Genomic DNA, 18,058 nt, shown 5'->3' on the forward strand with positions numbered 1-18,058 from the left:
GATCACCTCCGACAAATGGATATTAAATATTAAAAGATCAACTAGTGCATAGTTAACAAAATTAACCTCCACAATACCACCAAAAAGCAAGAGAATAAAGGAAGACTAACAAGAACCAAAACAAACAAGCTCTAGAAATGGTACCCCCCTAAACAAAAGGGTGTACTCAGACTATTTCCTGGTACTGAATCTAGACAAGGCTTTAAGACCAATACTGGGCATAAGGAAACCAGTTCAGTTCATAAAAGCATCTAAATTCACAATGGCAGCAGTTAAAGAAGTCATCCTTCTGCTATGAAAAGGAGTCTGCATGGCAACCATAGATCTCAAAGATGCTTACCCACATATACCAGTAAACCGATGACACAAACAGTTGTGGTGGACAAGACACACTACCAATTCAAGGTCCTACCATTCGGAATAACATCAGATCCACAAGTGTTCCTAAAATGCCTAGCTGTGGTCGCAGCACATCTCAAACTAAGGGAAGTTGGCGTCTGACCATATTTGGACGACTGGCTAGTGAAAGCGCAGCTGAGCACCCTGCGCAGGAAGATCAACAAGGTTATACAGGCCCAACACAAGCTAGGTTTCTCCATCAATTTTGAAAAATTGGCACAGAACTCACTCAAAGAAAGTATTCCTGTGTGCTGTCCTGAACTCCCAGACTATGGAGGCAAAGCCAGTGGACAGAGGGGTCAAAGCGATCATGGAGCAAAGTCTCCAATACCAGAAGGGGCAGTGTCTCACGGTGAAGACCGCGTGGAAAATGATGAGCATGATGGCCTCCTGCATTCCCCTGGTACCACATGCAAGATTACATATGAAACCATTCCAAGAATGGGTCCAGCAAAAATGGTCAGACATCCGGGAGTTGAGACAATCTAGTGGTTGTTACAAAGGTTCAGAGAGCAGTGCAATGGTGAAACCTACTAAATGCCACAAAACATCAGCTCCCTCAAAGAACATCACAAAGGATGCATCCCACATAGGAGCTCATTAACAGGTTTAACGTCTGAGGCGCCTGGAACTCAGGGGAAGCATTGCAGCACACAATTGTGCTGAAGCTCAAGATAGCCTTCCGAACTTTCACGGAAGGTATTCCAGAATAATCTAATAGGAAGTACATTTCTAATTGAGACAAACACAACAACAATGTACTAGCTGAACAAACAAGGAGTAACAAGGTCATACTAGTGACCTTGGCCCAGGCGATTTGGAGGCGGGCAGTTAGAAACAGGATATCTCTAGTAGCGATACACTTACCGGGAAAAACAAGCGGACAGGCTAAGCAGGAAAGGAAGCACCTCAAGCAAATGGGAGCTAAAACATGAAGTGTTCACGCAGATCTTCCAGATACATTGGTCTCCACAAGTAGACCTATTTGCAACACACATGAATGCAACATGCCAAAGCTTCGCATCCAGGTTCTACCATCCAGATTCACTGGAGAATGCCCTGTCGATAAAATGGTCAGGGACATTTGCTACCGCCTTTTCACTAATGGCAGTGATACCGAAGTCCAGGGCAAAGTATTTCAGCCTAATTTTAATAGCCTCACAGTGGGCTCGACAGACATGGTGTTTACACCTCTTGAAGATATCCCGAGAACAATATTTCAAACTCGTAGCACATTTGAGACCTGCTGACAATGCAGGCCAAATCGCTATTGCAACCGGAACCAGACACACTCAATTCAGCAGCATTGCTCCTGAGGACGTAGTTTAGTCACCTCAGTTTTCCAAGGAGTATTATGGAGACCCAGAAAGAAGCACAGTGACCAACAACAAGGAAATGCCACAGCAACAAGTGGAAGAGATTTGTACACTTGTGCAACAAAGCAGAGAAACACACACTGGGCACATGATGCCACTGTCAATAGATACATGATATACCTTCTAGACAAGCACCTTTCCTATGCCTCTATCAAGTTTCACCTTGCAGCCACTGTAGCATACACAAGGGAGAATTATTTCACCACGCCAATGGTAAAATGCTTCCTTTAAGGGACCAAACATGTCCCCTCCAAGGAGCACACCCAAATCCACATGGAACCTGAATTTAGTACTTACACAAATAATGACATCACCCTTCGAACCAATGCAAAATGCACAGCTCAAAGTGCTAACTCTTAAGGCTGCATTCCTCATCACTATCAACTCGCTAAGGAGGGCCAGTGGAATACAAGAACTCTCCATCCAAGAACCAAATCTTCAAATACATAAGTGATGATGAGAACAAACCCAAGGCTCATACCAAAGGTGATATTGAAATTCCATGTTAACCAGGCTCTCCACTTACCAGCCTTTATTTAACAACTGAAGATGCAAGCAGAGAAGGCCCTGCACACACTGGTCATCCGAAGGGCATTTGTGTAGTTATGAAAAAGAACTAAACCCATCAGGAAAGGAGAACAGTTTCTTTTGCACACGCAAGAAGGGACTTCCCTGTCACCAAAGGAGCTATTGCGAGATGCTGCACAGAGATCCATATCAACAGAGTGAAACGTGGGACAAAAAGTGCTAAACATTTATTTGTAAACACGCACTCTAAAGGACCCAGCTAACCCACAGAAAGAAATACAGCTTTATAATCAATGCACATCATGTGAATGCAGAAAAGATTCCCACTGCAATATGAAATAATTACTTACTGGTAGAAGTAGTTTTGCAGTTTGGAGAATTTCTTGATTCACATGCGGCCCACCCACCATCACCAATAGAGGTGTATTTACAAACTCAAAACAGAACATCAATGAAGATGAAGGAAACCTAAATATTGCATTGGAAGGAGAAAAGGGAGAGAAGAGATTTAAAAAATGGCTCTTGCATCGAAGGATTTCCGGGGCATATTTCTGACTTCACTTAAGAAGGAGGTTTAAGCCCAAATGGTGGTTGATGCCTACACAAAACAAGCATTGAAAATGCAATCGGTATCACCTTTAATTAAGTTAAAGTTATTTGCTTTGCTAATGGTATTGTATAGCAAAGCAAATGGCTTTAACTTAATAAAAGGCAAGATCTATTGCATTTTTAATGCTTGTTATTTTATTTTTGTAAGCACGGGCTATGCAGTATAACAGTGTGAGGAGAACAATAAACATCTTTAGCTTGTGTGGAAAACCTTTCTGGACGTATTACATAGCTTAAAGGTCTCTTTGTGTACGTGTTAACAAAGGTGCAAAATAAAAGTTCCACAGTTTTCTAATTTTAAAAAATGTACTCGTTCGTTCAGTGCAGCTTTAAAGGTATCCTACCTGCCACCAAGGGCATTACTTGCCCACTAGCACCTTGTGATGTCGAGACACGACGCGCACTAGTTGAATTAAAAGAGGGGTGTCATGTTTGGGGTGTACACTTTGGAGGCGAGGTGAGTCAGATAAAGTTTTGGTGCAAGTAAGTACCGTAGAAAGGATGCCCTGGGCTCAGGTACAAACATGGAAAACGGGCCCTGTCACTGCTGGGGCGGTAGTAAAATGTGCGATTATGGGGGTTTAATTGCGGCTTGGGGCCCAGGGCCACTGTGCCGGCTGCGCCGGCAGTAGCAGCGCGTATGAGTGATGCCCAGAGGATGGGGCGCAAAGGTCGTTGGCTGGGAGGCAGGACTGCGCCACCCCGAGGGGGGTGAGTGTAAGCAGGGCAGAGGAGAGGGGCCGTTTGTAAGCAGGGCAGGTGAAAGATGGTTTACCGACGCAGAGAAGATGCTGCAGCAGAACAGCGCCTTCCGTTGTCGGACAGATAATTGGATCTGGGAAGGGATGAAGGAAAGGGAGCTGGCTGCTTTGAGGCAGGGCTTTGAAGCTGCGAATCCTGTGAACTTCTCATCGCTAATAGGCCACAAACAGAGCTGCTGTCACCCGCAAGGGGGGGGGGGGGTTTATGTGCTGTGCGTGGGGGCACCAGAGCCCCGCATAGTCCCTTATGGCCTCTGCTGGCCACCCAGTACCCGTGCTGGGCTAGGAATGGGGCAGCAGTTGTGATGTTGGGGTGCAAGCGTATCATTGTTATTGGACTAATGGTTGTTTCCGTCTGTGTTTACCCGCTGAGCACCTCGACAGATTTGCTGCAGAGAGAGAGTAAATGATCTGTCTTAGGACGCTGGAATTATGCGGCAGGGGACCACCAAATTATGTGGCAAGAAAAGGCAGATTATGCGGCATAACGTGGCACTTTTTTTTAAATAGTATTACTTCATTATAATGTAATGTTTACATGTGCTAATACTGTCTGGGCAAATATTTTGCCTCATTGATACTAGCTTAACAATCAAATACAAACAGAAGCAACTGAAAAATAGCCAGTTAAAATTGGCGAATGGACCCTCACGGCGTGCACACACGTCGCCATGTTTTTAGTAGCTTTTGAACCTCTTGAGTTTGAAACTTTTTTTGGTACAGTCTGCAGATTTTTAAGCAGATGATGGATTATGTGGCAAATCCATAATTATGTGAAAAAAGCCGCAGATGGAGAAATCTCATAATTCCAGTGGCCCTGCCCATAAGGCACGTTGGGGGCTTACGTTATTTGTATGAATGAGGGATGGTGTAGAGGAAGCAGTCTTTGAGTGTGAGTGATCAAGTAGAAATGGATGTCTTAGAGGGAGGGAGGGAGGGAGGGAGTGAGTGATGGTTCAGAGGTAGAGGCCTTTGAGTAGGAGTGAGTGACAGCGTAGAGGTTGAGATCTTTGAGTTGAAGCGTGTGATACCATACAAGCACACATGTACAGGTCTTTGAGTGGGGGATGGCGCGGAGGAAGAGGTTCTTGAGTGTGAGTGGGTGATGGGCTCAGAAATAGAGGTTTTTGGGAATGGAGAGGAGGTGGGATGACGTTTCAAGAAAGAAATGCCGCAAGAGTTTAAAGAATACTGAGGAGATAGTGGACTTGCCATAAGATGGGTCCCGGCTAAGAATAGTGTCCACCTATGTAACACTCCCTCCAAGCCTTGCCACCTTCCCACCCGGGCTGACAGCCTCTGTGATCCACGCACCCTCACTGTGGCAGGCAGTGCTGTTCATGCACTGCTGATTTATAATCGGGTTACTTTCCCTGGTAATGCATGACAGCAGGGGGCCGAGTGCTCTAAAACGCGCAGTCGCTTCCAGCTAAAAGAGTAAAGCAACGGGGGCGATTGCCTGGCTCCTAGTCTGGAATGGAATCGATGATAAAAATAAATACCAGGTAGTAATAGAGATTGACGGTCCTACTAGCATTCTATACTCATTTTAAGCAAACGGTATAAAAGACCCTTTCCCAGCGGTGACCTAGCAAAATGTTGATTTACTGCAATGTATGTGAGTGGAAATCAAAGGTTGGTCCAGAACGTCACTGTTGGCAGACCGAACCCGTGAGTGCCATAGGATTTAAAACGAGGGATAGGAGTGGCTCAGTGTTGGCTATGTTGAAGGGCGGATGGGCGTGGGTCAGTGTTGGCCGGGTTGAAAAGTGGATAGCAGTGGGTCAGTGTTTGCTGGGTTGAAGAGTGGATAGCAGTGGGTCATTGTTGGCCGGGTTGAAGGGTGGGTGGATGGGTGTGGGTTAGGGTTGGATGGGTTCAATTATGCAACAGGCCACGCTAATCTGATGTTTTTATGGTCAAGAAAGAACTTAAGGTATGTCGCTTTGTTAATCCCCGGATGTACATACATAGCAGAGAGAGCCAGGCCTGCAATTCCACACACTCGGTCATCAGAGATGTGGCTTGAACATGCGGATGAGGAGAGCCGAGGGAGTCCCTACAGTGTGTAGACAGAGCCAGATACCATGTTCAGAACTGGCATCTTTCAGCATAAATATTTCAGTTTAAGAAGCTGTACCTGGCCCTTCCCACTCCAGCAGGTCCCATCTTCACCGCTGCTTGTATCCTTTAAGATGTACATGCGTCCTGGAGACATGGCGGTCTGTGTGTGCCTTTAACAATGCTTCGCCACATGACTTGCATCATTATGCGGGACTTAGTGTAATGAAATCTGCCGGGACACAGACACACAGCAGACCTGCTAATGTCCACACTGGCCTGCAGTCTGCGCTGGCCGGCCTGCCTCAGATGCACCGGACACGGATGGGAGGGGGTGAGGTGCGGGAAGGGGTCAGCGTGTGGGCCGGGCAGAGGAAGTTTGGGGAGGGGGCGTCCCTCACGTCTGCTGCTGCTGTTCTGGAGCATGAGAAATGCAAAGGCATTGTTTGCAACTATTCGCAGAGCAGAGTGGGTCAATGTGAGGCGGGTTAACTCTGGGTAACTAACTTTAGGAAAAGTCTGATTTAAGAGACCAGGCGCGCAACAGAAGAGCAAACTTGTGTTTTTGTGCAAATATGTTATCCAAACTACAGTTCCTAATGAAGGCATAAGCTGCTGAGCTGCGCAAGGGCAATCTATCACTCTTCATTACTGTCAAATTTCAAAACTCGGGGCAGCGAGCCTCAAGGGGGTCAGCCGCGACGCCAATAAATCACCCTGTCTCCGCAAGTTGGGAAAAGTTTCCTCGCCTTCCCGAGCACAAGTACCCCCCCTCAAGAACCATAATCCGCAGTTAAAGGCGGCATTGAGGCCGAGGTATACAGGTGTATGTTGTTTGGGGCGCACAATATGAACTGACCTTTGTGGCTCAGGCAGGCAGGTTCAGTGGCCGGTCAGTGGATGACAAAGCAAACACCCGAGGGCGTGAAGTAGAGCCGCCATGGGGCCCCGTTTCCAGCCGTCGGCCACCTACATTGGCTCCGCTTCGGCGCTGTGTGCGGATTCCAGCGGGAGCTGAAAGAGGTGCTGCAGCCGCTCGCGCTGCGCTCCTTCCAGGTGCCGCTGACGAGGCCGGGCCTGGGCGCTCTACCTTGCAGCCAACAGCACAGCCCTACCGAAGCACGTACAGTCAGACACCCGCAAGACCAAACACCCGACACCCGCAAGACCATTCACCCGACACCCGCTAGACCTCCCACCCAATCTGGCGGGCTAGAACGTTCTCCTCTTAATGGTCAGAGAGAGCTGCGAGGGAGGAAGTGAGGGGGCCACAGCGGGCGGGAGAAACTAAAAGGCACAAGAGAGGCAAGAAAGCACCAGGACAGGAGAGAAGAGGAAGAGACAGTGAGAGCGGAGGGAGTCAGAGGGGAGCGGGGATAGAGTTTCAGAAGAAGGGTAGGTGTGAGAGAAAGGGAGGAGGAAGCCCCAGATGATTGTGTGTAGCGAGGGGAGGGAGGGAAACAGAAGACACGCGTAGCGTCTGTTTCTCCTGAGGGACGGGGGTAAGGGAGCCGCGAGATCTAAAAGGAATAGGCGCAGTTGCTGCCCTGGGGACAGCGAGTCTCCAACGTGTCTTGCTCATGCTACTTGCATGCACCAGTACGCTCTGTGATTGGTTGACACGGTCCACCAATCACACTGCTTATTTGCAAGTTGCCAACCAATCACAGAGCTTACTGTCGCGTGCAAGGCAGTGTGACGAAGCTTCTGATAAGAAACTTCATCACGACAGCCGTAATGCAGGCGACCGAGTCCTTGGGGACCGTCCAAAAAAGCCATAGGGCGGCAAACGAAAACCCTCCTTTTCAATGAGAAGCCAGCGTTTAACATAAGCGCTGACGCTACCCAATGAAAATGAGGGGCGGGGCTCGAGTCCCCTTCTCGAAACTGACTTGTTGACTATAGCTCTCGCAGGGGAGGCGCATATGCGCGCTCCAACGCCAGGCGAGACCTAAAAAGAGAGACTACAAGGAGACAATTTCAGACCCAATCACTAGATGGCAGAATAATGCACACCATTTGAATCGAGGAAATGATTCAAGTTGCAAAACTACTCCTATCATAAGTAATGATTTCGTTTTTCTAAATTGGTAACCTCAAAATAGGTCCTAGTTACATTGGCTTGCTGTTATTTCTGTTCCTATACTGGGCTGCTTGTGTTGCCAATTTGTGGGTACCTTAGACCCGTGTATGCCAGCACTGGGAATCGCCTTAAAGTTGCTAAAGGATAGATTTGTGTCTGGTTTTAACTCAATAATTTGCTACCACCGGTCTTCCCAGAGGGTGCACACTTTTCCCATAATTTAATTTGTAATAGAAGTTACTCTACAGCTTAGGCATAGCTGATTTTCAAATGTTGCACTCCAAAATGGCATTTTTGGCCTGGAAAGAGATTGAAAATTCCCATTGAACGAGAGCTAGAGCATGGGCTGGAAAGCACAGGCATAGATACATTGGAATGGAACGGAGGGAGGACAGGCATAACTTGAAGGCATTCCATGCATACCATTCTGGTAGTAAACTCTGTATTTTTCCCATGGCAGGTGAGGCTGCTGGTAAATAAGGTGGTTCCTCGGTTTGTTTGTAATTACCGAACCCTGAAGTACTGTCGCGAGGAAGGTATGGATGGCACCAGCCCGGAACAAAGTGTGGAGAATAACTTCTTCAGTAAGTTAAGAAATTACAGTCGTCCTCGACAGTGGGCACTAGTGCCAAGCTTAGTAACTTACGCTCTTTGGTGCCTGGGAACTAGTAATAACACATGCATGTACTAAAGTTTTTTAATATACCATCTGCAGAATTCTCTTTCAGCAAGAAACAGTGGAACATTATATAAATATAAAAAAGAAAGTAAAATTTTATGCCATATTTAAAATCATTAGAACAGTCCTTTTTTTGCTGCATGTGATGTGTGTATCTTTAGATCTCTTGGGTTTCAGACTTGACTTTACTGAAAATGCACCATACAAGCACACAGTAATGCATCTTGGACCCTTTTCTTTCATGGGTATGCCTCCCTTCAGATATAAATGCTTTAGAACCTCAGGTCACTTTTTGGCAGTGTTTGGTTTATCTTTTATATCCCTGAGAAACGTTTTAAGGGTGCCTTTACTTTTCCAGGAACATGTTTCTTATAATAAAGAGTAAAATCCTAATGACAGATAGGATTTCCATGCTCTGCAATAACTGGTTTGATCTCCGAATCAAATGTATGCCTTTACTCTTAGATGTTGTGCGTACCTGCTTTTAATGTCTTATTAAAAAGCTTTAGACATGCAATTAGCCTGATGTCTGGGTTTGACTTGTATTATTCCAAGAAGCAGAATAAAGGGCATGGAGATCTGCCTCTCCTCACCACACGGGAAAAGCTGGCTCTGCCTATCCATCAGTGATTCTCTCCCTCTACCTCCATGACAGACAATCCTGTTTCACTCTGACCATGTGTAATTTTTCCAGTTTTTGGAATTTTTTTTTAAAAAAGTGGTTGAAATAAAGAAAACATTCCTGCCAGTATTATGAAACTGGTTAATTACATATATCTGTAGTTTTACAGTGTGGTACTTTTTTTTCTTTCTTTTATTTCAGTAGCTTTTTTTATTTTTTTTATTTAAGTAGATTTTTTATTTTTTTATTTTTTATACAGCATATGACATATAACGTATAGTTCGAGGCATGTGGGCTGCTGAATTCATATCTGTGCATAGATCGCCGCCTAGTGTTGGGTCCGGATGTTTGCACGTTGTTGTCCTGGAAGAGTCTTCGAAGTATCACGAGATAGGTGACTCCTCCCCTGGAACACAGTGCGCATGGGCATCCTCTCCATCCTTAGATTGTTTTTTTCCGCCATTGGGTTCGGATGTGCTTATCTTAGCTCAAGTTAGGAAAATTTAGTTCAAGGCCAAAAGGCCTTTAGTTTTCGTCGGTACTGTTCCCGTTCGGTATCGACTGCTTTCTTAATTAGTTTAGAAACTTCTTCCATCCTTTCGGATCCGTTTGGTCCGAACATCGACCTTATATCGATGATGGAATCGAGGACCCCATTCAAACGGTGTCCTCTATGCCACGCCAAATACACACACATCGACGTCCACCCGGTATGCAACAAATGTCTCTCACCGGATCACGACAAATCGAAATGTATGGCCTGTGCCCGATTCCGATCGAAGAAGACTCTCTGGAATCGACGGGCAGCTAGATTAGAAACGCAGCAATCGGCGCCTGCCCCGGCCAACATCTTCAGCACCGAGGACGAGGATGTTGAGAGCGTGGAAGAAGTAAACTCCAGCCCCGCTTCCGAACACGATTCCCGATCGGAAGACGCCGATGAAGTGCTTTTTCATAGGGAAGAAGCCGTCGACGAGGTAGGAGACTACGATGAGGCCTTTGGGGCCGAAGAAGATAGCTCTAGCGAAGAGCCAGGCCTACCCGTCGATACGGAGGCCGTCAAACTGCGTCATTCTACGGCTCAGGTCAAGGGATCGCCTCCGGGCCTTACCCGAGATCAATCCCAAAGTTCTTCGGCCCCGCCTTCGGGCCCGGCCTCGAACATCCAGCACGAGCCATTATTACCAAAGACTACTGGATTCCCTTCAACGAAACCGAAACCAATCGTCGCACCAGTTCCACCGAAACCAAAAGTGAAACTGGCCGTGATCGGCTCGAAGACCTCCACTCCTTCGACGCCAACACAGACCGTCGGCTCCGAACGCACTAAGAGGGATTTCGGCGCGGAACTCGCTGCAGCGGATATCGGTACCGACCCGAAAAGGAAGGCCCTCGGTCCCACAAAAGCGCCTCGGCCCCTGGCACCGAAGCAGTCGGCCCCGACCACCAAAGTCAAAATGGCCGCTACATCTGAGTCCACTTCGAAGACGGCGGCACACGCCAAGTCATCGACTCCGACGACCGCTGATACCTCTCTTCGGATCGATGACCCTGTGGCTCCAAAGCAGTCGACGCCTACCTCCACAGTACCGACCGGCACCAAAAAACCTTCGGCGTTCTCGGTGCGACAAGTCGCGGCGTTGTTGCAACGCATCAGGGAACGGGCAGCCCTCCGATCCACGTCGGCCCCCGACACGAACAAGGCTCCAAAAGCACCCTCAGTGCCAACCAACATCACTTTTGGTTTGCCGCCATCCACGGCGCCGAAGATGTTCGAGATCCGAACACGTGTCCGCCAGACACAGTCCCCATCTACTGGACACTCACCTTCTGAGCCTTCACAGCCACAATTCATCGACGCCGACACTGGCAGACTGACGCTCCGCAAACGGAAGATCACGCCAGAGAAGGCCTTGGACTCCTACAGAATACCTCTGAAGCACAAATTGCTAGCAGAGTCGGAACCGGTTCTGTATGAACGCTTGCAAACCTCCTATCAGGATCCCCAGTCCTTTTCTCCTACGCCCTCCGAAACAGACGCAATGGAGGACTACATGGGTGATCATACCACCTACCCTAGGGATATCGATCCTGAAGAGCAGCAGGACCCAGATCAAGTATGGGATGACCCTACAGACCAGGGTACCGCGCCTTCAATGCCCTCATAGAACGTGCTGCCGCCAATCATGGAGTATAATTCCACTCTGACACGGTTGAGGAAGACTTCTTAGTGGACACTTTCGCCTCCTCCGAGAGAACTGTCAAAACTTTGCCCATGTTGAAAGGTGTTCTCAAACCTGCAAAGGACATTTTCAAAGAAACAACCAGGGCACGGGTGCTAAACCCCAGGATTGAAAAAAAATACAAGCCTGCGCCCGGAGACCCTATGTACATTAGAGGTCAGTTACCTCTGGACTCCATGGTGGTTGCTAACGCTCGCAAACGAGCCCACTCGCAAACACAACAGGTGATGCTCCTCCCCCAGACAAGGAGTCCAAGGTGCTGGAGACCTCAGGCAAGAGAATTGCAGCTCAAGCAGCAAACATCTGGCGCATTGCCAATACACAGGCCCTCCTGGCCCGCTATGATCGTTCACTCTACGACACGCTAGAATCGCTACTCCAGCATCTGCCAGATGAATACAAAGAGGCAGCGGAGCTCCTCATCAGAGAGGGACAACTTCTTACCAACGCATCCATTAAGTGCGCACTGGATGCTGCCGACACAGCAGCAAGGGCAATTAACACCAGCGTCATGTTACGCCGACACGCTTGGTTAAGAATCTCCGGATTCAAACCAGAGATTCAAAACAACATCCTAAATCAGCCAGTCAACCCCGACTACTTATTCGGCCCAGAAGTTGACACCACCTTAGAAAAAATAAAGAAAGACACTGACACTGCAAAGTCAATGGGGGCTCTGCAAATGCAGCAATTTCGTAGTGGCTTCTTTTGTCGCCCCGGGAATAGGGGAGCAGCTAGAGGCCAGGGGTCACAGCAGCAATACACTAAAGGGGGCACACAGAGTACCTACGATAAAACCAACAGAGGTGGATATCGTGGCTCCAGCACCAAGGGCAGAGGACGTGGTTACGGCAACACCAGGTCCTCACCCAAAAACAAACAGTGACGCCCTCTCCCTTCCCCCCGACCACATAACACCTGTCGGGGGGAGACTCCAGCGGTTCCTGTCCACGTGGAAAACCATCACCACAGACAGGTGGGTCAGGGACATTATCCAGCACGGTTACTGTCTCAAATTAACCTCCACTCCACCCAACATACCGCCAAAGCACCTTCCTATGTCCGTAGAGCACTTAGCATTATTGCAGCAGGAAGTGCTAAGTATGCTGCAAAAGGGTGCAATAGAGGTCGTGCCCGTCAACCAGCAGGGGACAGGGGTGTACTCTCTGTACTTCCTAATCCCAAAAAAGGACGGGTCGCTCAGACCTATACTAGACCTGAGACCCCTCAACCCCTACATTCTGTTAGAGCATTTCCATATGCTCACCCTACAGCAGGTTCTCCCGCTGCTCAGCCAGGGAGACTTCCTAGCCACACTAGACCTCAAAGATGCGTACTTCCACATACCCATACACCCATCACACAGGAAATATCTCAGGTTCACTATTCAGGGACAGCACTATCAATTCAAAGTCCTCCCCTTCGGCGTGACAACAGCACCCAGGGTTTTCACCAAGTGCCTAGCTACAGTGGCTGCACATCTACGGAGACAACACATTCACGTCTACCCTTACCTGGACGACTGGCTTGTTCAAGCAAAGTCAGCCCAGCAATGCGCCAGCCACATGTCCCTCACCATCCACCTTCTTCACAGTCTGGGATTCTCACTAAATTACCCAAAATCACATCTCCAACCCGCACACGTACGACAGTACCTGGGCGCGACCATAAACACTCTGGCAGCCACAGCTCAGCCAAATTTAGTTAGGATAAACAGCATGCAACTGCTGATCTCAAAGTTCAAACCTCAACACTCCCTTCCTGCGCGAGTGTTCATGCAGTTGATAGGCATGATGGCCTCCTGCATTTTCATAGTCCCGCACGCGAGACTACATATGCACCCGCTTCAGGAGTGCTTGGCACGTCAATGGAATCAGGCTCACGGGCAATTAAAAGACCTAGTGTTGGTGAGCGGTCGGGCATACAACTCTCTGCATTGGTGGAATCCACAAAACCTTTGCAAGGGCCGACCGTTCCAAGAGCCTGTTCCACAAATAATACTGACAGCGGACGCCTCTCTCCAGGGATGGGGAGCTCATGTACTCAATTACACAGTGCAGGGACTATGGACGACACAGCAAAAGAAGATGCACATCAACCTTCTGGAACTGATGGCAATCTTCCTAGCCATGAAGGCATTCAAAGTACACCTGTGCAACAAAGTCGTGTTGATCCGGACGGACAACATAACTGCCATGTACTACATACAGAAGCAGGGAGGAACACACTCTCCACAGTTGTCTCATCTGGCTCAGAGCATGTGGAAGTGGGCCATTCAGAGGAACATATTCCTCATGGCGGAACACCTTCCCGGCAAGGACAACCAGATGGCGGATCTGCTCAGCAGACACAGCCACCAGATGCACGAGTGGGAGCTACACCCATCAGTACTCCAACCGTACTTCCAACAGTGGGGTCATCCAGAGATAGACCTATTCGCCACAAACGAAAACGCAAAATGCCAAAGCTTTGCCGCCAGGTTCCCACATCCACAGTCGCAGGGCAATGCGATATGGATGAACTGGTCCGGCAGATTTTCGTACACTTTTCCCCCAGCGCCATTAATACCGCTGGTGGCACGCAAACTGCGACAGCACTCACTGACACTCATCCTAGTTGCTCCAACGTGGGCGCGCCAGCCATGGTACACCACCGTTCTGGAACTTTCCGTGGTGCCGCATCAAAGGCTGCGGATCAAACCTGCACTCTTAACGCAGAGCCATGGCGAAATTCAGCACCCAGATCCGCAACAGCTGAACCTGGCAATCTGGCTCCTGAAGTCTTAGAGTTTGGCTACCTAAACCTGCCACCTGACTGTATGGAGATCATCAAGGTGGCCAGGAGAACCACTACCAGAACTTGCTATGCAGCTAAATGGAAGAGGTTTTCATTTACTGCAACAACAATAACATTAACCCGCTAGACGCATCCATTCAAAACATAATCTGCTATCTATTACACCTATACCGATGCAATCTGGCATACACCTCAATACGTATCCATTTAACCGCAATAGCAGCCTATCTCCAAAACAGGCAGCGCCTCTCTTTATTCAGAGTGCCTGCCATCTAAGCCTTCTTGGAAGGACTTAAACGAGTAATTCCCCCAAGAACCTCAACTTGGTCCTCACCAGACTGATGGGTCCACCCTTCGAACCTCTCCACTCATGTGAGATTCAATTCCTCACCTGGAAAGTAGCTTTCCTAATAGCAATCACTTCGTTAAGAAGAGTTAGTGAACTCCAGGCACTAACCATTCAAGAGCCATTCATACAGGTTCACGCAAACAGGGTCGTACTACGTACCAACCCCAAATTCATGCCTAAAGTAATATCGCAGTTCCACATGAATCAAACTATTGAATTGCCTGTTTTCTTTCAAAATCCACAAAATGTCGCTGAGGGAATGCTCCATACACTAGATGTAAAGAGGGCCCTCATGTACTATATAGACAGAACTAAGGACTTTAGGAAGACAAAACAACTTTTCGTTGCCTTTTCTCCACAACACAAGGGCAACCCCATTTCCAAAGCAGGTATAGCCAGATGGATCGTTAAATGTATTAAAATTTTCTATCAAAAAGCAAAACGCACATTAACGATTCCCCCACGAGCCCACTCAACACGAAAGTTAGGGGCGTCCATGGCTTTCCTGGGAAACATTCCTTTACAGGAAATATGTAGAGCAGCCACATGGTCCACTATACATACATTTACCAAACACTACTGCGTACATGTACACTCAAAACAGCAGGCAGCTGTAGGACAGGCTGTTCTCAAAACTCTTTTTCACACTGCTGCAGCTGGCACTGGTAGCTGCCGCTAATAGGAGGTACTGCTATGTATTCTATGCACAGATATGAATTCAGAAGCCCACATGCCTCGAACTGAATATGCTACTTACCAGTATGCATCTGTTCTTGGCATGTAGGGCTGCTGACATTCATATCGCCCACCCTCCTCCCCGGCGCCTGTAGCAGCTGCAGCTCTCAGAATTACTGTATAGCATGGTCATCTTTTACTGTATCTACTCCATCACTGCCACAATGGCGAAAAACAATCTAAGGATGGAGAGGATGCCCATGCGCACTGTGGTCCAGGGGAGGAGTCACCTATCTCGTGATACTTCGAAGACTCTTCCAGGACAACAACGTGCAAACATCCGGACCCAACACTAGGCGGCGATCTATGCACAGATATGAATGTCAGCAGCCCTACATGCCAAGAACAGATGCATACTGGTAAGTAGCATATTCAACATATAACATACATATAACATCTAACATGTACTCTGCATCGCTTGTTATAGGGCAGCCCACATTGACTGGGTTAGTTGTAGTACAGTTTGCCCATTTTGGCTGCTCCCCAACCACTGCCCCCGTATGGGTCAGAGAAAGCAAAGGGAGGGACAGGGAAAGGGACCAGAGCAGAGAGAGAGAATAGATAAAGCATATAGGGAGAATTAGCCTAATTGCTATTGTCTAATGAGGGTTGCTTTCCGGGTGGTTATGCTAGGCCTTTTCAGGGCGGGTCATATGGGTCTAGATACTTGTCCAGGGATGCCCACATTTTTCTGCAGGGCTGTCTTCACGGTGAATCTCGTAGGGCCACTGTATCCGCTCCTCTGAGATACGTCACCCAGTTGAGCCATCCCTTAAACGTTGCCTTGGAGGTGTCTTTCCATTTATTGAGTACCATTTTAACACCTGCTGTTAGTAGGAGATCCAGTAGGTCTCTGTCTTGTTGTGAGTCTGCATCTGTCTTAATAAAGGCAGTTACCAGGGTGGCAAACTTCGTTTTAAGAGTACAACCTAACATGTTGTTTAAAAAGGTGAAAATCTTCTCCCAGAATGATTTGACTTTGGGACAGTAATATATGAGATAGGCCTGGTCCCCCTTTGCCTTATTACAATTCCTGCACTGGTCATTGGTGTTCAGTCCCAGGGTTGCCAGGCGCGCCGGGGTCCAGTAGATTTTGTGTAGTGTTCAGAACTTTGTCTGAGCTAGTACTGGGGATATTTTACTTTGTGTGGGGGAGGACCATAGCATCTGGGTCTCTCTTTCGCTAAGTGTGTCTCCAAGTTGGGACTCCCAGTATTTGCGTGTCTTTTCATGAAGTTTGGTTGAGTTGGGCCGTAGAAGTCTATAGAGGTGTGATACCTGGTGGCCTATTCTATTAAGGTTGGCCATATATTGGATGATTGACGGCTTAGTATCAGAAAGCTTTGCTTTGGTCAGTGCTGTTTTGATTTTTAGGAAATTATATACTTCTATGTCTGATAAGTTATGTTTGTTTTTTAGCATACTGAAAGTGGTGGGATTCCCACCCTCTTCGAGTTGGATTGGGTGGGATATACCAGTTTTTTCCCACGAGTCCATAGGGAGCGGATTGCCCCTGTATTTATTCTTTGTGTTTGCCCACAGAGATTCCCATCTTGAGTTTTTAGGTCTCGGCTGCGAAAGGCTGCGCTTGCGCAGTCTCGCTCCGAGATTTAATGAGTTTGAGTGACTTTGAGAAGAGGGGCTTGCACCCGCCCCTCTTCTCTCCTGTTCTCCATTGGCTGGCCTCTTAAATGCTGGCCAGCCACTGGAGAAGAGGTCCAGTCACTCCGTTGAAGCCCCGTCCTTTTCGGATCGGGGGGCGTGTTTTTTGCGAAAAGTCTCAGGGAGGAGACACCAGCAAAACACGCCCCCCAATCCGAAAAGGACACTCCCTTTCTCCGAGGCATTTTCTGCTGTGCCTCGGAGAAAGGCGGTGGTGCCCCGGCGTTGCTCCCACGCACACACGCTATCGCTTTTACTTTCGGAGCTTTTCCAGTCTCCCCTTTGAATCTAATGACCCATAAAACGTCCCCTTCTGCCTTTCCCGTTCTACCGTCCCCCGAACCCCCCCCATCGCCGTCCAATCTAATTCTGCCCCCTCCGTTGCTCCCTTCCTGGCCCTCTTCACTGTTTCTCTCCCTGCCTCCTCCCCCTCCCGCCTCTCTCTGTCCAGGCTCTCTCCCTTGCACCATCTTCTTCCCCTCCTCTCGCTCCCATGGTGCGTTTTAATGACCCGTAAAATGGCCTCTTTCATATGGATCTGAACAGTCTTTCATTGTCTGCTGCGCTAAACTGGAGTGCTGTGCCCGCTTCGGTCACTGGTCTGCCGTTCGCCTTGCCACTAGAAACCCTGTGCACATGCGCACTACTATACCATCGACGAGTCCATCCTCACATGAGCCAGCCATTTAGATGAACATGAGGAGTTAAACTTTATTCTTGTACATTCCTCGCTTGTGAGGGCCAGTTTGTGCCTTTCCCCACCCCCTAATTGTGTGTGCTCATTATACTGGCGTCGGTGACTGACCAGTTCTCATGCTCCCTTTGTGCGGTGGCCATGCCTCCCGTTCGTTAGGCTTGAGGACTTTGAACGTTTCCGATGCAATCGGACCTGGGTTGTTGTTTCTTCTTCCCATCTTTCTTTTATATTACCTCAAGTTACTGGGATTCAGACTCAACCACTGCTTTTGCATATGAAACTCGAGCGCAGTTCTCTGTACTTTTAGTCTCATTCTTTTCTGAAAGGACACCACCACCCCAGTAACTTGGAGCAGTGTTTGATTTCAGGGTTTAATTTGACTAACATGTCCTGCGCAGCCACATGCTGCGACTGGAACAGCATGCTCCAGGAAGTTATACTGAACTTTGCAATTAAAC

General features: G+C 48.2%; 1 protein-coding gene across 2 annotated transcripts in view; it reads left to right on the forward strand.

Annotated features, from left to right (window-relative positions):
- Positions 1-18,058, forward strand: part of CCAR2 (cell cycle and apoptosis regulator 2) — a 348,118-nt gene that overhangs the window by 243,276 nt on the left and 86,784 nt on the right. For both annotated transcript variants that reach the window (XM_085633999.1, XM_085634000.1), the window contains one exon: positions 8,278-8,401. In XM_085633999.1, the coding sequence (XP_085490125.1) occupies positions 8,278-8,401 (124 nt within the window). The remainder of the gene's footprint in view (positions 1-8,277; positions 8,402-18,058) is intronic.

Source organism: Triturus cristatus, chromosome 11 (assembly GCF_964204655.1).
Source record: "Triturus cristatus chromosome 11, aTriCri1.1, whole genome shotgun sequence".
NCBI lineage: Eukaryota > Metazoa > Chordata > Amphibia > Caudata > Salamandridae > Triturus > Triturus cristatus.